Genomic DNA, 23732 nt, shown 5'->3' with positions numbered 1-23732 from the left:
GAAGGGATATAACACAAGCAGAATGAACAATATGATAGCAGCAAATGGCACTGGGTGCGGGGGAGAGGGAGGTTAGTTAGGAAGGGATGGAAAGAAAAGTGAAGGGAGAGGGGACGCTGCAGGGAAGGGGACTCTTGGGACAGGACAAGTCTGTCCGTAAAACAGGGACATTAGGGACCATAGTGCCTCCCTCCATCCTAACCTGGAGGGATCACTCTAGACGTGGATGCATAGGTCTGTCTCCATTCCTTCCTTGATCTCTCTGCCAAAACCACCCTAAAGCAGGACAATTAGTCCCACAGCTGGTGGGAATTTTTGTGGTATGATTGACTGCTGACTGAGAACTGAGCTGAGACCATAAAACTCATTTCACACAAGGCACGGTCCTAAATTGTTCAGCGCTGATGTTATTCACAAGGCACTTGGGGAAAGATACAGGATAACTGTGCAATTCATTTGATTTAATCTGGCAGCATATATTTACATACATCTAATTAGTTAGATTTTCTACTTTACTTATGGCACTGGGCTTGCAAAAACCAAACAGTAGAACCCATTCAAAACAACACTACTGATTTAAGCTCTATCTAGAGCTTTTTAAAAGAATACAGATATGGATTCTTCTGCAGTGAAATATTTTACAGACATTTTCAGAAACTGCGCACTTATTTAACCCTTTGTTTCTGCACTGTTGAGAATTATGATTTCATTGTCTTATGAAAAGCTGTGATTTGTTTGTTTTTTAATTTGTAGTTGCTCGTTTCATGTAGCTGACATTTGGAAAATGCCAGATTTCTGAAGTTAGGCTCTGTGAACATTTTGTGCATGTCTATCTTATGTAAACCAATACCCAATGTGTTCCCCCAATAACCCAGTTTGCAAGGCACCAGGTATTACATGCATAGGTGAGGTGCACACAAATGTATTGGTATTTTATAGTCACAACCCTCAGATTTTAGACTTAACTATAACAAGAAGCTTAGGGATGTCCCCACAACACACAGAATTTGTTTATATTCTTCATTTTGTCCATTTAAAAAGAAAAAGAAAAACCAAAACACTACTCTATCTGCATACAATTCTCTCCAAGGAAGTGGCTGAGGAAGAGAATGAACCACATGCGACAGTCAGAAGAGAATCATGTTTAATGCACAAGAGAAGGTGCTCAGATACTGTGGTGATGAAAGCAATATAAGAAACTATATGATAAACCAGAATTCTAATACATAGGAAAGATACCTACAAACTAAGTCTCTGATCCAAAGCATATTGAAGTCAGTGGAAAGATGCCCAACTAGCTTTGGATCATGCTTGGTGTTCGGAGCCTAGTCCTTAGGAAGTCATATGCAAGACACTATTTCCCAGGCAAAGGGACCTACATTCCATTGCAAACTCCCTGGATCCATGCAACAGAACAGCAATTTTGCAGCAGCTTCATTTAAATCAAACATTGAGGGTTTTTTTATTTCTTTTCTATGGCGTGTGTTACCATATTATCTGAGCACCTGACAACCATTAACATATTTATGCCTCCTAACATCTCTGCAGGGTGGAGAAGTACTCTTATGTTCACCTTACAAATAGGAAAGTGAGGCATAGAGAGACCATGTGACTTGCTCAAGCTCACACTGGAGGAAGCCTGTGGGGAACAGGGACTTGAACGTTTTCTGCCTGACACTGTTTTCTCTATTACAATAACACATAGCTACATGGTGAAAGTTGGCCAGAGGCACAGTCAGCTGATAGTTGGGGCTTTTGACACTTGACGAGGCATGGGAAACAGTTTGGACCAAGTGCACCAGCAGGATATTTTGGAAGCAATTATCAGCCAGCAGTTGTTGACACCTGAACTATCATAATTAGGGTTCCAGGTTAACAGCCCTTCGAGGAAATGGGTTCCCACCTCACAGAGCCTATCGATTCAAGATGACAACATTTCCTCCAGTTCATGTTTTCAAGGTCACCTTCACAATCAAGAGGATATAAAAACATCGGCCGCCAATCCTGCAAAGATGTAGGCACATGCTTAACTTCATGGGTTATGAGTAGTGTGAGTGGAATCAATGTGACTACTCAAGTAGATCAAGCTAAGCATGCACCTAGGTCTTTGCAAGATCAGCACCTCTCTTTTAAATAAAAGAAGGAGAAAAGAGATTAGAATAGGAGATGAAGGATGGATTCCGTGGCAAATTCCATGGCAGAATACACAGAGGATCTATCATGTGTGCCTTTCAAAGGTGTGTTTCCCATACAATTCAATGTACTCAATCCTCCAGTTAGATACATTTATTGATATTGATTTTATAAGGCCTCCCTTAAGCTCTATGCAGTTTTTCCCTGTTTACATCTTATCAGAAATGCTTATACTATTTGGCGGATGTATTTTCTGGCTGCTTAATGTCCACACACACAAAAAATGCATGATGTTTATATTCACAAAAGCAATTACCCAAGATTGGGATCTCATTGCAGTACTCATCCATCATCAAGAAGTGCCCTTGTCACACATCCATTATAAATTCACAAGCTAAAACAGAGGACAACAGAGGGGGGAGGGATATCTTTGGGGGGAGGGATAGCTCAGTGGTTGAGCATTGGCCTGCTAAACTCAGGGTTGTGAGTTCAATCCTTGAGGGGGCCATTTAGGGATCTGGGGCAAAAAATTGGGGATTGGTCCTGCTTTGAGCAGGGGGTTGGACTAGATGACCTCTTGAGGTCCCTTCCAACCATGATATTCTGTGATTCTAAGCAGACTCGATACTGCCAAGCGATGAGACCATGCTTTTGGCTCCAGTTTCCCTCTTAAAAAAAAAATAAAATAAAATGCTATGCAATGTACAAAAATGCTTTTATGATGATGCAGTAAGTGACTAATCCTCAAGAACATGAGCAAAACTCACATGGAAGAAGATAAGATTTACAAGTGAGGAGCTGTTTCAAGTACTCATCTTTAAACATAAAACATAACTGCACTTCCCTACATCACAGGAGTATTTGTTGAGAGGATAAATGCATTACAGATAGCCTTGGAAGGATTTTGATTGTTATTGGTAAATGTCCGTAGACCATTCCACATAAACTGATGAAAAAGGGTTCCCAGCGATAATTATTGGAAATTTACAGACAGGCAAAGTGAGAAAAATGCTGCTTGCAAACTTAGAGTTTGATTTAAAGATATTTACTTTGTATATTTTGACATACGACCTTGACAAAGTTGTGTTTTAACAGCTATGAGGCTTTAACTTTTTGAATCTCAAATTCTACTGTCATTAAATAATTATTGTCTGGCGTCCCTCTCGTCTGACACCCCCTCCATTGTGAAAATTTAAATCAATAAAATGATTGAAATCCACAAATTTTCAGAGTTGTGCAAACTTATGACACAGTTTTATTATCCACTGAATTTATAAAAAAAAATAAAAATCAAATTCTGCCAAGCCTAATTATAGATTGTGTGGTGCTCAGATGGTGATGGAGATCAAGTAAATACACGTGATAGAAAGAAACAGTAATAAAGCGTTTTGCATGAATCTGGTCAGACTCATCGATATTGAGACCCATTTACACCACTCCAGCAGGGTAAAGGCACAATAAAGTGAGTGTAAGTTGCATTGACTCCCACTTTCTGCCAGAATACTGTAACTGGATCTGCACAGGTGGGATTTGTGTCAGAAAAGAGCATCACTGATTTCAATGAGCCACAAGAGTCTGCCTGCATGGATCTCACTGCAGGACCAGGACCTCTTCAGGATTCTGCCTGTTATTATTTTCCAAATCAAGGTGCATTGAACCTTTGCAGAATATGGTCATGCCACCACAACCACTGAACAACATTGCTTAGGCTAAATTCATCTGTCCTCTTGTGAGCATGCAGAGCAGGATCTCTTTGAAGGATGACAAATTGCATTCCTTAGCTCGAGCAAATATCCCAGAGTCTCTGATATTTTTAAATCCCACGGTAATATTAAGCTAATGTTCAATTTATCAAAACCCTCTAGCTTTCAGTCCTGCACCATTTAAAGAAGTTTCTTATGAGGTTCTTCACAGCAATTAGAAGACCAGACACCTCAATAAGGCTGAGAAATAGCATTTAAGGCAAAATTAAAGTCAAATTAAATTATATTACAGCAGAAATTGCCAAGGGCATGGCAGGCTCAGGGGAGGGGGCCGGGCCTGTGACAGAGCCAGGGGTCGAGCAGCAAGCACCCCCCGGCACATTGGAAAGTTGGCACCCGTAGCTCCAGCCCCAGAATCAGTGCCTATACAAGGAGCAGCATATTAACTTCTGAAGAGCCATATGTGCCTCCGGAGCCACAGGTTGGCCACCCCTGGGTAAGAGCATCTATCCCACACAGCCTACTCCTCTTCCACCCCTAGTTTACACATAGATCAGCCACAGGTCAACATCCTCCATCATACTGTGTCCTCCACCCCCACCCCATTCCTATACCCCTTAAGCCACCTTGAATGGTTTGCCTTAGAGGGGAGTGGAGACTAGGAGAGAGCAGAAAGTCACATAGTTATTAATAATTTGTATTTTTGTAGCACCTAGTCCCAGTCACAGACCAGGACCCAATCGTGCTAGGCACTGTACAAACACAGAACAAAAAGCTATTCCCTTCCCCAGAGAGTTTGCAAACTAATTCTCATGCAGGTCCTAAAGAGCTTAGGAGGGAAAGATAATACAGCCTGGAGCCAAAAGAACAAAGTATGTTGGATAGAAAATCCTGAAAGAAAGAAAACATGAAAGCAAAGAAAATAAAGTACTAAATGGCCAAACAAGGAAACCACCATCTTAATTGTGTATTTCTCCATTTAAAAGGACATTGCTTGCTTTAAAATAAAAAAATCTGATTCTGCAAACACTTACACTTGGCTGGCAACCCAACACCCATTCAAACCATTGGAAAGACTCCCATTAATTTCTCTGGGAGTTAGATCAAACCCTCTATGAGTAACTTTGTTCAGATGAGCACTACTGTGGAGAAAATCCATACCCAAATACTGCAAATAAACACATTCCTTTATCTATGTTACTGATAACACCTTAGAAAGCATTGGTTTGATTGGTTGATTTTTCACGGTCTAAGATGTTTGTTTACTATATGTATTTCTCTGTTTGCATAAAGAAAAGCCATGAAGTCAGGCTCTGTTTACAAAAAGAAAAGGAGGACTTGTGGCACCTTAGCGACTAACACATTTATTTGAGCATAAGCTTTCGTGAGCTACAGCTCACTTCATCGGAATGCATCCGATGAAGCGAGCTGTAGCTCACGAAAGCTTATGCTCAAATAAATGTGTTAGTCGCTAAGGTACCACAAGTCCTCCTTTTCTTTTTGCGAATACAGACTAACACGGCTGCTGCTCTGTTTACAGTCACTTGGAAGCATGAAATGAATGAGAGTTTTACTTTGCTACAATGTTTGGGTTGCAAACACCACAGAAGGATGTTTATTGGTTGAAAAACAACTTCTGTGTTGTGTTCCTTTTTAAACTATGGAAATATTTCTACTGATCTCTGCTTTGATAAAAGCTTGAGGCTCACTTTTCAGAGAAGCCAAGCGCATATAATCAATGAGAGATGTATGTCTCTCTAAGATGTATGTCTCTCAGCACCTCTAAAAACTTGCAGTGGCAGGGAGGGTTTATACTTGAATATGTAGAAAAACATCCAAAAATATTTAATAAATTTCAATTGGTATTCTATTGTTTAACTGTGCGATTAAAACTGTGATTAATCACAATTAATTAATTTTTTTTAGTTAATCGTGAGTTAACTGCAATTAATCGACAGCCCTAAAAATATATAGATTGAAAGTCAATGGGTTGTAGGCACCTAAGTCACTTTGAAAATAGAACTTAGGCTCCTGTACCTCTTAGGCACTTTTGCAAACCTTACCCACAGTGTATTAGTCATAATCAAAGGAGTTTAGGGCTTCACCCTACAGTAAGCTTTGCAGAGGCAGATTTCTGCCCCCACGCATGGCCCCACTGGTTTCATTGAGGTTCCCATGAGCACAGAATTCATTGCAGGACTGGGGCCTTGGATTGGTAATGTAATAGTGCAAAACTGAATTTCTGAGATAGTTTTGAATAAGCTGGGTCATAGTTGAATATTATGTCAGTGCCACTAGAGGTCAGTGCAGGTAAAGGAACTTCCTAGGGTGCTAGACTGCATGAAATTCAGACAGAATTCCCCTAGATTTACTGAATTATTTATTTCTTGGAGATTTATTGAACTCTTATAGGCCGGCTTTCAAAATAAAAAGCAATGAACATCAGTAAAGAAATCCCCTGGTGATGAGCCATAGAGCAATTCTGTCTCCCGGGAAGTCAATCCAAAGGGCACATTCATGCATACACTTACTACAGGGTAAACACAATGCTCAATAGCAAATGTTTCCAGAATGGGGCACGCGCACACTAGTTCTTTCAGTGCATTGTAGAGAATAGACTGCAATTCTAGTTATAGTGAACCTGCGTATATAAGGCCATAGCTGATCCTACTGGTGTCAATGGCTGAACTACTCTTGATTTCAAAGGGACCAGTATTTAGCCTATAACAACTTTCTTACAAGAGGTTCCTCTCCATCTTAAGAGGTTCCCCTGAGGAGGATGCTCATCCAATAAACTGCAGAAATCTCATTCTGTGGAGTACTGACAGCAGCACATTATCTGCCAAGTGGTTTAGGTGAACCAGTAATTTGTTCTTGACAGTTAAGTATCTTCAGATTTGTGTGTGTGTGTGTGTGTGTGTGTATAAACTTTTTTATAATATCTTTATTCCAGAGCTTTGTTATTCTTTAAATCCAAGAAAAAGTATGCAATAGTGAAGCCATTTCTATGTATTCAGTGTAATGTAATTAATATGTATCCAATTAAATACAATACAAGTTGATATTCACTCTATTTCTAGTTTGAGAGCTTAAGTGAGACTTTAATTTGGCATAGGATTTGCACAAGGATTCTGCATAGGGTGAATTTCCCCATAGTACTGATCTCAGATCACCCTCATACCTGTCAGTAAAGCAGACTCTGATTAACATAATAGAACGCACTAGTAAGGAGCATCATGGTGGTTGTTTGGTTTGAAATATTACTAGATAATGGGCACTGTCTAGAGGCTTTAGCTGAAGGACTTTTGTCATACTCCAATCAAAAACTGAGAAAAACTGCTAGCGAAACACTCTTAAAAACTGTGTTAATAGCATGTGTGCATTGTGGCTGAATCCAAGCTACTAGGTAAATCACTAGAGTCAGGATGCTTTATCCACACTTAATTCTGGGCACAAAGGATAGATTGTATTCCACTACCGCCCCTCTCTTCAATCTAAGTGTATCCTGGAGCAGTGACCTCATTTAGGAAGCATCTGTCTGTCCCTGAATGTCTGACCTTGATCGTTTGCAGACTTGTCTTTTATATAGTGGAAAAATCAATGAAGAGCTTACAAATCCAGTGAAACATGATGCATTCAGAAATCATTCCCTCGCTTTCTCTCCCCCCCCCCACCCCTTTGATACAATTCATAGTTTTTCAGGATAAAATAATGTAGGGAAGGGAAAATGAGACACTAATAATAAACCTTCCTGCAGAGCAATCTATGAATAGAAATAAATTATGTATTGGCAAATGTGGATCTGATCGTTACAAATGTGAGGATGGCAGTAATAATGCAACAACATTTCTCTGAATTAGGAAGTCATCAGTATGCTCTTTTTAATCTATCACTTAACTCAGCATTCCAGAAAGGAACTCATTTGTTATAAGCACCTCATTTGAAGAAAAGCCCGCAAGAGCAGGCATGAATGGCTGTGTGTGAGGAAGAGATAGAGCTCCCCATTACATTTGCTGGAGACTGGGAATTAAATCGAGAAGCCTGAATAATTAATTGAAAATAGAGGGTTTTTTCCCCATTAATAATTATTCACCGATATTTTCCCTTTATTGACCAGTTCTGGTTTAGTGTAAAATTAAACTTGCTCCATAAAATAAACTGACTCCAAACTCTCAGCCAGGTCCTCAGCTTGTGTAAATTAGCATTGCCCCACTCAACAGTGCCATGTTGATTTACACCAGTGATGGATCTGGCCTTCTGCTTATTAAAATCACAGAGTTCCAGAGATAGAACACACCTATGAAATTACACCTAGTCCATCGTTGAAGTCAATGGAGCAATGAGAGTTTTCAGCAGCTGAGGCTTTACCCCTCTTTCTCAATTCCTGCCTTAACCACTGTGGCCCAGATCCTGAAAGATCTCAATGTCTTTGAGTGCCTAAATGCCCTTGAGGATCTGAGTGTGTGTGACCTTGCTTTGAGATCTACAACTGAAAAGCTAAAAAGTGTAACATATTATTCATTATATTTGCAATGCCCAAAATAGATAACCTGATTGGTGCTGCCTTTCTGATTGTTAGCTCTTCCCAGACAAGTTTTTAGCATCACACAAATGATGTTCTCACCCTAGATGGAGAGAACATTTAATTGACCGACACAATGGGCTCTCTAACAGATCTTGAGGTGGCTGGGTTTAGGACCTGCTGCAAAACTTATTTTCTCTGGCATGTGCCTTAAGAAACCCATTGGGAAGTTTTGCATTGTTGTGGTGTTTTGGAACACTTTTCATAGCTGAATAACCTCAGTGGGCCAGAGCCTCAGCTGATACGACTACACATCACTGTCCATCTAGTGATGTTGATTGAGCTATTTACACCAGCTGAGGATCTGGCCTAGTGTATAGTATTCTTGGTATTTGTGTGAGTAGTTTTATAATAATCAGATCTATATTAGGAAACACCACACATGGATTCCAAGCATATCACACAGGGCCAGATCACGCATGTACGTATGTGTGAGTAGAACTTGCACCAAACTAGGGGTAAACCATTCTCTAGACACCATCCAGGGAATTCCCCTCTCCTCACACTTTTTTCACTAAACATTTTGAATTTTTCTAGTTCTGTCCAAACTCCAGAGGTGAGGGGACCAGACGGGAACATGGTCTCCACCTTCCCCCCCCCTCTCCCCACCCCACTTCCCCCTGATTTTTTTTTTTAAATCCTTCTCCTGTGCCATTATACTTGTTGGGCACAATTTATACACTGAACGCTCAATATGTGCCCTTACACTTTAAAGTAGCTAAACAGCTGGAAGCAGCAACAGCCGCCTCATGTGCCAGCCATAAAATCCCTCAAGGTTGGGAGCTAAATTTTTTTTTTTTTTTTTAAAAAAGGCAAGATTTACGTCCTGAACAGCTTCCCAAAACGACTAATAAACGCGGTGGCAAGTGGCCGAGGAATCATGTCGTGAGCTGGATGCCACTCCGGAGGCTTCTGCCCAGGCGATGGGTGGCTGGGGGGGTTGCTTTACCAGAGCGGCTTTTCAGCACCCTGGACAGCACGGCTCTACCCCTCCCCTCCCCTCCCCCGGGCAGCCGGAGTTTTATTCCGCCCTCCCCTGGCTCCGCGGTGGGGTTCCAGCGCCCCCGCGGAGATGGGCCATGCACTGGGGGGGGGGGTGCCTGCATGGCTGGGGTCACCACCGGGGTAGCCGAGCAGGCCCGGGAGCCATGGGGGCGGGGGGGGGGGGCTGGAGGGAGTGATCGCTTCCTGGGGTGATCGTCCTTCCTCCTCCCCCCCCCCCCCCCACTCTTCCAGGGCTGGGGAAATCAACATCCTCCCGGGCCGCGGGGCAGCTCTCCCGGGAGGCGCCAGGGGATGATTTCATCGCTCGCCGGTTGCCAGCGCAGCCCTCGCCGCCCCGCCTGTGCGGCCAGCCCCGCTCCGCTCTCCCCGGTTCCGGTCACGTCGCTGAGTGTTTACGCCTCGGCTGGCGGGCTCTGCGCTCCCCGGCAGCCTGCGGCTTGCAACCCCGTCCTCGCTGCTGGGGGGAGCCGGGCCCCGCTCGGCCACGGAGACCGCCCCTTGGCCGCCAGGAGGAGAGCGAGGGCAGAAGGCAAAGAGGAGCTGGAGGGGCGGGGGGGGGGGTTTGTTTGCATTGCGGCCCCCCCCCATTGAGGATTTGGGGGGGGATGCGGGTGAACGCGGAGAGGGTGCCCTGGCTTTTCTAAGCCTCCCTTGTCCAGCTGCTGGGCAAGACCTCCCTTGATGACACCCTGCAGCGGCCAGCACGTTCTCCTGTCGCCTCCCCAGGTAAGAGAAGATGGGCATGTTGGCTGGCGGGGCGGTCAGCGGGGGAGATCTGGTCTTGGAGATGGGGTGGCGGCGGCCTGATTGCATGGGAACTCCTGATGGTCATGAGTGTCCTTAGCCGAGGGGGACCCAGGTCCAGAGCAGCTTCAGAACTGGGATGATCATCAGACAAAGTCATCCTGGGCTGTGTCCTGCTCAGATCTGCCCTCTCCTTTAGAATAGGCTGGCGGGGGGGGGGGGGAGAAAGAGAGGGGGGCGCCTTCGGTGCCTAGTTAAACTCAGAAAAGGATTCAACACTAAAATCTAATGGCTTCAGAGCTTGTTCAGTGACCCTGACACCAACTTCTCCAATTAAAACAATGCCCTGAGGCCCAGCAGGGCCCATTTCACTGGGGCTAGAGCGGTGCAAGGAGAGCAGTGGGTGGTGAATTCCAGCTGTTGGATGGCTGGGGAGTGGCTCTGATATCTCTGCCAGTCCTAAGTTATTAAAAGCCTTTATAAGCCTGCTTTCTCTCCACCCCCCCTGAGAGCATTCCCTTGTGCTCTCCAGCTAATGAAGGGCTTTAAAGGGGTTCCAAGCTGCAGTTCTTTCCTGCAGGAATTAAAGAGCTAGCACAGATTTAGCTTTTCTAGGGCCAGCAGAAGTAGCATCTCCTTAAGAGGATATACAGTCAGGTTTTAGACCTACAGGGGTGAAGAGGTATTGTATAACCTAGGGGGGAGAACTTTCCTCCTGAAGTTGCCTGAAGCCCTTCTTGGTGCAGTTTTAGAAGTTTGCCGAGCCCCAGGGACAATAGCTCTTCCTTCCTGAAGCTTCTGGTGCAGCTAATTGTTTCAGAAGTGCATGAGACTGAAATTGCTGGTGGAAATAGGTGGAGTCTGAGAGAGTTTTGCCACTGAATTCAGTGAGTGCAGGATCAGGCCAAAGGATCTCTACACAGTGTTGACTGTGGCCCAAATTTCTGCTCCCAGAAATGCTAACATGAACTGAGAGTAATTCCAGTGAAGCCACAGAGAACAGAAGTTAGCCTTATATGTTTAATGTATGCAGTGAAATAAAAAAAAAAAAAAGACATTAGCTGTTACTCAGGCAGGAATGTTTAAATAATTGATAGGAAAGGGCTTTTTCATTCACATTTACCCTGCTTTAAAGCAGATAAGACTAGCAACTAGGAATCTTTAGGTGTATGAATGCTGTTATACCTTTAAAAGAAGAGGAGTACTTGTGGCACCTTAGAGACTAAAATTTGAGTATAAGTTTTCGTGAGCTACAGCTCACTTCATTGGATGCATTTAGTGGAATACACAATGGGGAGATTTACACACACACACACACACACACACACACAGAGAGAGAGAAAGGGAACATGAAACAATGGGTTTCATCATACACACTGTAAGGAGAATGATAAAACCCATTGCTCTCTGCGTGTGCATAAAAATCTCCCCCCTGTATTTTCCACTGAATGCATCCAATGAAGTGAGCTGTAGCTCCCGAAAGCTTATGCTCAAATAAATTTGTTAGTCTCTAAGGTGCCACAAATACTCCTTTTCTTTTTGCGAATACAGACTAACACGGCTGCTACTCTGAAACCTGTTATACCTTTAGAAATTTGCCCAGTTCCCTTTGCAGGACTGATGCCCAAAAATTCACAGCAGTAACATGAACCCTGGCTGGACCCCTATCTTAAGCAGCAAAGTTTATGGTGTATTCCAAAGTAATCAACATGAGTTTATTTACTAGTAGTAAATCTGTTCAGAATTCTTCAATTTAGTTGAGTTCAGGCTCCTGCCTGGGGTTTAAAATTGTCTATTTAAAAAAAAATCCTTTGCAAACATTTTCCTGCCAGTAAATCAAAGATTTTGCGCTTAGTAATTAACATGTACATTGAACCAATAGTGAGGGGGACTTTCAGAGATCAAGACCCGAAGAGACCATTGGGATCATCTAGTCTGATCTCCTGCCGATCAGAGACCCTAGAACTTCAACCAGGAATTCCTGCATCAAGCCTAGTAGCTTTTAGAATGGCATCTGGTCTCAGTGTAAAGACTTCAAGTGATGGAGAAGTATTGGAGGAAGACTGGCACACAAAACAAGGGATCTTGTGCAAGAGAGACAGATTCTCTTCCTAGCTCTGCCAAAGATTGCCTGTGTGACCACAGGCAAGTCATGTATGGACTGACCCACTGCCCACTGAAGAGTCCTTCTGTTGACTTTGATGGGCATTGGATCCAGCACCTGATTTTCATGGCTCCTATACACTCGCCACCTCAATGGTGAGTCAATGGGAAGGAAGTGCTGGTGCTCAGCATCTCTGTGAATCAGACCCTTAACCTCTCTGTGCCTCAGCATTCCTATTGTAAAACAGGGATACAGGTATGTACCTACCCCACAAGGTAGGTATGAGTTTGTTAGTATTTGTAAAGCACTCCAAGGTCCTCAAAGTAAAGTGCTTGGAGGTAATGGAATGGAAAATGCTACAGAAGGGTAAAGCATTACCCATCAACTGTTCTTTGGCCAATAGGAAAAAATACTTACATCAGGAATTACAGACAATGACCTGTGCATAGCTCCCCATCTGTCAAAATGCACAGCAATTAAATCTTGTGAAGTGACTGTTTACCTATATTCATTGAATTAAATGCTCAATGAATGGTTTCTCTCTATTTTAGAGTAAAGGTAGAGGGGAAAAAAAAAGGGAACAATCATTCACTGAGAATCAGATTTAAAGATTCTTAAGCAATCCGGGTAGGTTAACAGATAGGCAGATTGCCACTGTAAAGCAGTAATTCAGCCATAGGGTTCCAATAATATAACAAAAACACTTGAGCAGGTTAAACATAATCGGAACCCTGAGATTGAATTACAGCCTTAGTAATGGTTATTGGCCCTTACGTTGTTACTAATACACAGAAGCACAATAAATAGAAGGAGAACAGAAGATTCATTTCTTAAAAATGAAGAGATTTGAAGAGTGGGGGGTTTAGAGCTTGTGAAAGGTGACAGAGTGGCAGCCCTGAGAAAGCTCAGTGGTAGCATGAGAGGTATCTCCATATCATTGCATTTCAACCCTGGTTCGACCCTCACCTTAGCCTCCACCAGCTAACAATGACTCAGTAGAGCTCTTCCTTCTCCGGCTTCTCTGCTGTCTGCCCTTTGTGACAGCAGCATGACTGTGCCTTCTTACCAATGATGCCATGGTGTTCTAATGAACACAACTAAGTGCGTGTCATGTCAACACAATCATGCCAGTCTCATTAATGTTCACAGCAATTTCACACACACACACACACACACACACACACACACACACCCACCCCCTCCTGGTGATACAGCAGCTCCCTAAAACTTAGAAGTTGTGAAGAAGTCCAGTTCTATGGCCCCCATTCAGCAAAGCACTGAAGCATGCGCTTTAAGCAGGTGAGTAGACCTGTTGAAGTCAAGCACATGCTTAAGAGGGAAGATTTCCAAAAGCTCAAATAGGAGTTGGGCAGCTTAGTGTCTTGGGAAATCTCCCTCCGAGTGCTTCGCTATATCTGTGCCTATAAGAACTAGGTCAGCCACTGTGCCAGTCAAAGGAGCAGGATACATCTTCTAATATGTTTAAATGCCTTATATCTTGGTTCTCAGTGTAACTGCATTTAGTTTAATAATTAATATTTAGTCCTTATATAGGGCTTTTCAATCAGCTCTCAAAGCACTGTATCCCCCATTTTACACATGGGGAAACTGAGGCATGGCTCTGAAGTGACTCACCCAAGGTTACCCAGCAGCAGAGTCGGGAGTAGAACCCAGGTCTCCTGACTTTAGTGGAATTACTCCTCATTTACACTAGTGTAAATCAGTGGAGAGTGTTTAGGCTTCTAGTGGACTTGGAGCAAAGTTAGCAGTTCTTGCAGCAGAAATTTTACCCGAGTATCTATACTAGAGGCCAGAGAACCATTTCACAAGGGAGGTAGAGGGAGACATCACTGGAGGCTAGAACTAGTTAGAAACTGGTGATAGTGTCCACTAAAATTTCTGAAAGAAGCAAAACCATGCTCCATTGTTTAATGTTTACTGAGAAAACGTCAGAGGGGTTTTAATTCTTCCCTTCTCCATTGGGGGGGGGGAATCTGTTTTCCACTGGTAAAAAGGTTCAATGGAAAATTTTCAACCAATTCTAGTAGAGACATTTAATGTAGACAGGACAAGATCACTTGAAAATAGCACTGTAGATATACATGTACTAAAGTGCTCTGTCCAGCCTAGTGACAGATGTTTCCAGAGATGAGATTCCCACAGCTGCCTTTGAGAAGCCCTGTTCAAAATCTGGATAAATTCCACCTTTATGAATTTCCCGATAGTCACTTAGGCCAGATTCTGATCTTTGTTACACCTCCATAAATCCAGAGGTAGTGGAATTAGTCTAGATTAATACCAGGGTAAGTGAGAGCAGAATTTGTCCTTTGCTGCAATATGATTTGTATTTGCAGGGTCTCATCATGCCTGGACAATAGAGTCAGGAAAACAGAGAATTTATAATGCATTTGCACATAATCACAGAAGCCATTAAAAAAATGATTCCACGAGTACTGTAACAAACACAGCCATAAATAAAATCTCCCTAGCATTCAATGAGCTCTTATTAGATATCTACAAGATAGCACATAAAAAGGAGTGCCAGCTCAGCTGAAATTGTTGTGCCATCATGCCATGTCTTAAGCTTTGCACATTGTTTTAGTTATAAGTGATCAACGGTTAGATGGTTAAGAATGGGTCACATTTTGGTGATCTATATTGTGTCCAGATGCTAGTGCTGTATTTTGAATGGGATGAAAATGCTAATTATATTTGTGTTCCCAGCCTAAATATTCTGAAATGGGATGGACTTAACCAGAGAAAACTAATGATTACTTCTAAACAGAAAGAAAGGAATAATTGGGAAGTCAAACTAATATAGACCTGGATTTTATTAGATTTGGAAAAAAATGCCAGAATTTAAGGACTGCATTGAGACTTGGATGATATGCCTTCCTGGGAGAGTCAGGAACCCCTAGAGACCTCTACATGGGCTATCCAGACATGCAGGGGTAAATAGACAAAGGAGTATTTGGACTTGATGTTTGTTTACTTAGGTATAAATTATACTTTCTAATGTTGCATAAAGTGTGGATCTGGCCTTTGCTATCTGTGTTTAGAAATCTCATGAGTGGATTTCTGTACATCCCATGAACTGTTCAATCTAGATGGTGGAAACAGCATTAGAAGACCAGAAGTCTTGTTATTTTGCATTCATAAATGGTCCCAGTGGTAGCCAATGGAAAACTACAACCACCAAAATAAGCTACATTCATGTTTATCCAAATTCCCTCTTTTTGGTGTTTTGAAGAATCCAAAAAAAAAAAAAAACACACAGCCCTAACACAATTCTAATCTCAGCAATACTGCCAGGGCAAATCTGGAGTGACCCTATGGATTTCAATGGAATGATCAGAACAGAGATCCTGGTTTTTAATCTTCTTGGACTGCAACAATGAGTAATTTCAGTCTGATGCCCCAAGCAGCACATAAGAAAAAAATAGAACATTAATTGTGGCTCATGGCTCTAAGCAACTGAACACAGTATCAGGCAACGTCACAGATTTGGAGCAGTCCCTCCCCCCCCCCCCCCCGTTTCAGTCCTTGTTGACAAATGTAAGCCTGACATCAGATGTAAAAAGAGAGCATTCAGTGTTGGTTAGCCCATCTCTGCTCCCACTGAAGTCAAGGGGAGTTTTACCATCAAGCAGAGTTAAGCCAACCACCAGTGAGCAATCTTGAAAGTCCTAGCCCAAATGCCTCACTGTTTGGCTTCTTGGCAGCTTTGCTCATGAGGATGATCAGCATCATTTTGTATACATTTAAAAGGAGATGAAATCTGACAAACCTATCTTCAGATGGTATAAATTGGCATAGTTCCACTTTAAATAGCTAGTGCAGAGCTCTCGGGGAAGTAAAGGATAGTTCAAAGGAATAGAAACACACCGGGATCAGCAGAGGAATGGGACAGGGACAAAGTTCACATCTCTCTTCCCAAAAGCATAGAAAGCCATTAGCACTAACACGGCACAGTGGAGGTAGAGCTAAGGACCAGTCTTTCTGGGAAGTGGGTGTTACAGGTTCCTCCCTGAGCCCGATCTCCAGAAAATGTCTGTTACTGCCACATATGGGGAGCGTTCACTGTTTCTCTCAAGCTGCAGTAGCTCATGCTTTTAGCTCTAGAGATGCCCCTTCCCCCCCACCACCCATCCCCAGCGGTCAGCCAAGATAGCAGCTATCACATAAAGCCTCTCCACCCCCAAAAGAAAACCTTCTGGTCTATGGCAGTGGACGGTATGGTCTTAGCCATCAAAAAACAATCCTTAATTAAAAAAAAAAAAATCTAACTGATAAGGTAAGATGTCTCGTAGTTAGAGCAAGGTCTGAATGTCAGGACTTCCCAGCCATGTTGTAAGTCAGACAAGTCACTCACCTCTGTGGCTGAGTTCCCTCATCTGTAAACTGAGGCTAAAACCACCTACCCATCTCCTGGGGTGTGGCATGGCTGCATCAATGAATATCTGTAAAGTTCAATGAGATCCTTGGAGGAAGAGTGCTATACAATACAAAGGTTTCAGAGTAGCAGCCGTGTTAGTCTGTATTCGCAAAAAGAAAAGGAGTACTTGTGGCACCTTAGAGACTAACAAATTTATTAGAGCATAAGCTTTCGTAATGCATCCGACGAAGTGAGCTGTAGCTCACGAAAGCTTATGCTCTAATACAATACAAAGTATTACTAGAGTGGACTTGTTTAATACCTGGTTATCAGCAAGGGATCACAACAGTAGCACATGTAAATATGGCTATATTACACACACACACACACACACACACACACACACACAGCTATTAATTTAGCTTTAGTGCCTGATTTTGGAAATCCTGATATTAAGGCTCTCATAAATTTTTAGAGGTTTTGGCAACAGAAAGTATTGAAACTGGTGTTTGCCAAGGCTTATTACAGTGATCGAGCTTATTTGATTGGGAAGTGGGGGTGGGGGGGAATGCCACAGAATTAAGTAAAAATCCATGGGCTGCAAGCATAATCTAAAGCGTTTGCTTAATGTTGAAACTGTTATGGCAAAAGACATCAGATGTAGAGGAAAAAAGAAATGGGAATAGCTTCTAAGTAACAGAATGATGCACTCCATCCTTTGGAAAATTTTGCCAGCAAGCACAAGCCATCAACATGGTTTGCTACAGATAAAAATCTATTGTTTCCCCCACCCTCTGGGTTTTATGCATGGAATAAGAATGGCTGCCACATCCACATGTGATTGTGTTTCCCAGGATTACAGATTCTTTGAGGTTTATTTTTATCTCTGCTGTGCAGTGGCACAGGTAGGCAGGCAGGCTAATGCAGCACCATTACAGAATAAGTTAACATGTAGCGATGAACTCCCCAACCTCCAGGAGCTCAGCCTCCGGGAAACAGAGTTCACATCACTGCTTGTCCATCATGTGAATTAGCAGCAAAGATTAATCTTCTCTCATAGAGGAAGAACAATCTCCTGGCCACATAATACTGATTGAATGCATGAAAAATACAATACACTCTGTCTCACCCAGAGTACGTAGCTTGTCAAATGACAACTGATGGACCAAATTCACTGTGGTGTAATGCCAGTCGGGGTGAATTTGTCCCAGATAGAACTCCACTCAGTGATGGATCTGCTTTTAAAGCATAACTGTAAGATGTATGGGAAAGGAAATATATGAAGAAAATACTGCAGTGTAATTGCTGCTGCTGTTTCAGAAAAACTAAAGTTCAGGCCAGGGCAATACTAGGATAGGAGGCCTCCAAGGAAACTCCAGGAAGTGCAAGAAGTGGTCATGTGATACCTCCCTCCCACGCCCCCATCCTGAACCAATGCCCCTTCATAATGTTACTTTTGGTCCTTAGGAAACACATGACCGTTTTGGAAAGAGCAGGGGTGTTAGCCACAGATTTGGATACAATTATATCCTTCCTAGCTAAACTCTGATTCTGGTGCTGTGGCCAGTCTGATTTTAAATGTCCCAAGCAATGGAGCTTCCCCTGATTTCTCAAAACTATTTCAGAGTCTTAGTCCATGTCACTGCTGTGCTTCAGATAGAAGTTGCTTCACCTTAGGCCACACCTCTACGGAAAGCCTCACACAAAGTATTCACATGCACTTTAGCTCTAGGAGGGACAAAGAAGTGGATTCAGAAAAGCCATTTTGTTTCTTTAAGAGGTCAGGATGTCCTAGAGATGGGGCTGAGCTGCAAACTGCAGCTCAGAATCCAGAAACAAATCCCTCTCCAAAAGTTTGGAGTCTGGATTTGGGTCAAGATCTTATTACAGATCATAGGGACCAGCTACAGAATTTGGATCCAGATCATAGTCCAGCTTCCAACCCAGGGGGTGCAGATCACAGCTTGGTTTCAAGCCTCTCTAAACGAGAGAGGAAATTCACTGTAGAGTGCTATGTATTAACTGCTCCACTGGAGACATGTGTAGTAAAATAGATACCATTTTTATCTTACGCTGATTCTTAAAAGCAGTCCCCAGTGTAGGAACTTCCCTATACTAAGGGCCAAATTCTGCTCAGTTATGCTGGTATAAATTTCAAAATCAGTGGAGTTGCTCCAGTTTATAACAGAGGACAATTTGGCTAAGCATTTTATTCCCTCAACAGTTCTTCCGCCATCCCATCATATTTTATGCACATGCACACACTAAAACATTAAGGTTGCAAAGTCAACCCTCAAAAGTTAGACAATGCCTAATTCAGCCTCCTTGTGCCGATACATTAAGATGCAGTCTTTAAACATCTGATCACATACTATTTTTTCCACTGGACCCCTGCCTCATTCAGAGTCAGACTTGCAGAAGTGCCAAGTACTCTCAGCTGCAAATGAAATCAAAGGGAGCTTGCTTTGAACATACGAAGTGCTATCTAATGCTATGTACTCTTAAAAAAAAGAAGAAAGAAAATCAGGTGCTGGGTGTCTGAAGTCAGGTAGAAAACAGCTGGTACTTTGACCTTATTCCCATTTTACAGATGGAAAACTGAGGCATGGAGATACCTCTCAGGCTGTAGTGAAAATGAAGTCATTAATATTTGACACATTGATATTATAGTGAGGAAAGCCACCAAAAACCACCACGAGGAAATGCATAATTCCGTCTTCAGAGCAAGGTTTGAATAATGGGCAATAAGTAAGGAATGTATGCCCCATGCAACAGTGAGGATAAAACAAAATATTGAATAGCTGCTCATTCCAGTGAGCACCAAACAGTCTGTGCCCTGAATGAGGAAGGGGTCCTATGGAAAGAGAAATAAAATGGAAGAGTGTAATGAAAGACTGCGTAAGGCATATGAATAAGGTTCTGAATTAAGGTTGCACAGGCATTTCAATGCAATTCTAGTAGTTCCTAACTTTTTAGGACTGTGCAGTCTTAATGTTCTTGAGAGAGAGAGATCCTAGTTTTTAAAAAATAAAAAAAAAAAAAAAAAAACAACCACATATCTGACATCAATCAATGCTCACATGGGTCATCAGGCCTAGATTGCCTGCTCTACCTAAGATCTCACGTGTGATCCTAGGAAAGCGGCTTAATCTGTGTCTCTGTACCCCATATACACAAAGTGGGGCGGGGGGGAGAAATGATAAAACTTCTCTGCCCAATCTGTAATACATATGAAACACCAAAGCGATGGGAGTCCTATAAGTAAAAAGCCCTGGTGAAATCTCTCTCGGTAAAGAGACTCACAGGGCCCCGAATGTGCGGGAAGTCTGGGGTTCAGCTGCTCGTAATATGTCTCCAGTAGCCTTAGGCTCCCCTTTTAAAATGTCTCTTGTAAAGCTGCAGGAATAATTTTCACTGCCCCAGTTGAATCACCAGTACAGTACACAGCTGCATGTCTGATCACAAACCATTTACTCCCTCCAGGCTTGGACTGTTAATTTTGTTGCGATGGAGACCGTGTCCCTGGAGCACCAGATCCAGAGCGTGCAGCGACATATTGCCTTCCTGAAGAAGGAACAGGTGGAACTGCTCCATGACCTGCACCTCGAGATCCTCCGATTGCAAAAGCACTGCACAGGTGAATTTTTGAGGTCATGGCTAGCCTCACTTAGGACACCTACATACATCTTCCCATAGAACAGGTACCACAGACATGAAAGCCATGTACACTTCATAATGGGAGAGTATCACATTTCAGAGTACAGGAATTGAGTAGTTATCCCTTTAAATAGTTGTGAACCCTCTTGTGGCGCTCACCGTGTTTATGTTTTAGAAAGCAACCAGAGCAGCGTATATACATAACTAGGCCCTATGAGTTTCTGTAGGTTTAGTAACATGGTTATTGGGGCCCGACTGTGCCGGTGTGATTTCTTTGTGTGATTATTGCTGTGTAAAGAGCAAAAGACAAGGGGAAGATGGATTTCAAGCAGGAATTTGTGAATTTCCTAAAGGAGAAGGCAGGACACACAGGCTTAGAAGCCACTGAACAAGGAGAGTAGTGTCCTACTATAAATTACCCAGTGATAACGCAAGATCCAAAACCCACGAAGCAGGGAAGTTCCAATCCATTTCACAATCCAGAACCCAACTCCACAGCTGGCCCTTATGTCTACCAACCAAGAAAGCCTTGCAGCATTTGTTGAAATGCCTCTCTTCATTACATGTTTTGATGGACAGAAGGTTAAATACTGTTTTGCAGTCTCCAGGCTAAATTGTCTAAGCAAGCGGAGGACACAAATGGGATTGTAAGAGGGCTAAGGCTCCACCATTCCACCTGCTCGGGCAAATGCGACCTACTAAGGTTGTAGCTCCTGATCTGCTGTGAACACTCCCTGCTGTGAGCCAGTGAATTGGGCGTGAGCGAAGCCAAGGAGCTAGGGAGTGAACGAAGCTTTGGCTCTACATCTGCTGCTTATTGGTCAGATGCAAGGGGGGGGGGGGAAAAGCAGCACTTTGCAAGGACTGGAGTAACTTGTTCCTCTCCATGTTCTGAGGGAGAAGCATTTCCCACACTGCAACCGAAGGTAAAATTTCCAGCTCGGATAGACATACCCCCACCAGTGCGGATTGAGCTAGTGTGCTAAAAATGGTGACATGGTCACAGCTAGCTGCACCGAGTACAATCCCAGCTGAAACCGGAGGTACATACCTACAGCGTCTAGCCCCGCCTGCTGCCCATACGGCCGCAGTTACATGGCTATTTTTAGCAGCTAGCTGAATCAAAGCTCGCACATGTAGCTCTAGCTGAGCTGGAAATTACAGTGCCAGCCCTGTTATAGACATTGCCAAAGAGACATGTTTAAGGCACAGTATCTCCCCGGGGATAGCTTTTGCACAACCTCTTACTTATCACGGCTGTGCCTGAAGGCAAAAAAAAAAAAAAAAAAAAAATCTAGTCCTTAACCGGCTGCTGGGAATCCAATGCTGTCCTCTTTATTCACAGTACCATTGCCGACAATGGTTCATGGAGTTAGACCCCCACAGGGGGCAGGGAGGTTCCCAAGCTTGGGCTCCAGCCTGAGCCCAAATACCTACACTGCAGTTTTAGAGCCCCACAGCCCAAGACCTTTGAGCATGAATCAGCTGACATGAGCCAACCCTGGGTGTTTCATTGCAGTATAGACATACCCGGAATTTCCTTAATCCGGAATACTCACACTATTGGCACGGTTCTCATTTTATAAACATGGTCCTACAATCCTAACCAGGCACACGATGATCCCGCTGAATCCAATTTGAATAGCAGCCACTAAAGCTTCTCTCCCAGTGTGGGAGACAAAATACTACCTTGGCTGAGATACATGCTGGAGACTATGGGCATGTTTTACTCTGACACTCAGCGGGCAGGGACCAAGAAAAAACAGGTGCTTGTGCTTATAACCCATCATTGTGAAGCCACCCTTTGGTTTAATTCTACAGTAGATCACAATGCACTTCTTGAGAGGGAATTAGCTTTTGCAGTGTTCAGCCACTACTCTGTGTTTGACTCACTATTGCTTTATCTATATTGCAGCAATTCACTGGTCTGGGGGGGGGGGGGGGGGAAAACGGAGAAAGCATGAAAGATGATCCTGCCACTTCCTCCACTGATCTGTGCCTTCAGAGGTATTTTGCCTCTTTTATCGATTCAGATGTAAAAATAGTTCATTCTTTCTCCAGCATGCATTAAGACAGGAAAACGGCTGGGCTTCATTGATAACAACAGGGATGAGATCATACCAAGAGTCTCCTTCAGAATGACAGGAACTGATTTTTTTCTCTTTTTGCAGTGAGGAAATATGAAATCAATTCTCTGAACCTCACCTCAGTCCAGAGCAGCTCAGTAACATGCAACATCAGCAGTCCTCTTGTTTTGCTGCTTTATGACTGAGATGCTAGATGGGTGCTAAAGCTAGCAACATAAATATATTGGGTTCCCCCCCTTGCTCATCTGAAAAAACCAAACACACACCTTTCCTTGGCATGAATTTTTAAACAAGATATCACAGTACAAGCTGCAGCTTTTTCCTGCTGCAAAGCAGCCTCCCACCATTTCCACAAGATTTGCAGTTTGTGGCCTAGGACATTTTGTTTAATGATACAATTGTGCAAGTGACACAAAAGGAAGAGCTAGCTTTTAAATGCTAGCCCAAGGGGTAATAATGTTGTAAAAAACAGTTTCAGATTAATACCTAGCTTTTATATAGTACGACTCTTCATTAGATCTAGTTTGAACTCCTGCTTTAACACAAGGCAAAGACCCATACCCAGTATCTTCTGCTCTAGGCCAGAAGTTCTGAGAGCTATCAGAGGAAACAAATTGTTAAGGATCTCATTTAAATATACTGGAGGGGGCAATCCAAATTTGACAAGGAAGTGGACTAGACTGTGATGGGGCCTTGATCTTTGATTAGTTGTTAGAACCTAGGAAATCTAATGCAATCTCTGATTTCTAGAATTCATGAATGCAGCATAAAGAATTACTAAGGGACTGATTCTGCAAAGTTATAGGACACCTGAAGCATCCATAGGTTTGGGAGTTTCAGAGGCCGCCCCCAAGGAGCTTCAGACTTGCAGTGTTTAGGAACCCTACAGGGCACATGCCTGAAGATACAACGTTCTCACAGAGTTTAGGCACTGCACAGGAGAGGTGTGGCCAAGGAGCTTATCTCCAGCTCTGCAAATTTTAGACATGAAGCTTGAAGCTAAGGGGAGGTGGCAGGACCACAGATTCACCATGTGGTAACTGGGGAGCCACAGGAACCTTCTGTGAACCTGGGGGGTTGTGTGAACCGGAGTTTGGGAAAGTGAGGGTCACTTTAAAATCCTGTTGCCCATGGCAGGAGATGGGCAGGTCAGAACGGATTTTGTCTTCATTTGGAGAGGCTTTATGAAGAGCAAATGATTCACTTAACTCCCTCCCATTGCTGAAATTTGTTCTAACTTGTACAGTATCTTTCATCAATAATCCAGCAATGACTAATTACTCATTGTCTTCTAGCTCCTCTCTCTCTCTCTCTCTCTCTCTCACTCCAAAGAAACAAAGAT

General features: G+C 43.1%; 2 protein-coding genes across 2 annotated transcripts in view; one reads left to right on the top strand and one right to left on the bottom strand.

Moving 5' to 3' along the window:
• The window catches only part of RAP1GAP2 (RAP1 GTPase activating protein 2), a 294016-nt gene that overhangs the window by 257299 nt on the left and 12985 nt on the right, over positions 1-23732 (bottom strand). The gene's annotated exons all lie outside the window — the stretch shown is intronic.
• CCDC92B (coiled-coil domain containing 92B) overlaps positions 9775-23732 on the top strand; it is a 54010-nt gene continuing 40052 nt past the window's right edge. Inside the window, exons 1-2 of the mRNA XM_038375294.2 lie at positions 9775-10149; positions 20130-20283. Coding sequence (XP_038231222.1) covers positions 10105-10149; positions 20130-20283 — 199 coding nt within the window. The 5' untranslated portion in view covers positions 9775-10104. The remainder of the gene's footprint in view (positions 10150-20129; positions 20284-23732) is intronic.

Source organism: Dermochelys coriacea, chromosome 17 (genome assembly GCF_009764565.3).
Source record: "Dermochelys coriacea isolate rDerCor1 chromosome 17, rDerCor1.pri.v4, whole genome shotgun sequence".
NCBI classification, from domain to species: domain Eukaryota; kingdom Metazoa; phylum Chordata; order Testudines; family Dermochelyidae; genus Dermochelys; species Dermochelys coriacea.
The sequence above is the reverse complement of the archived record's forward strand: the minus strand, read 5'-3'. Positions and strand labels throughout refer to the sequence as shown.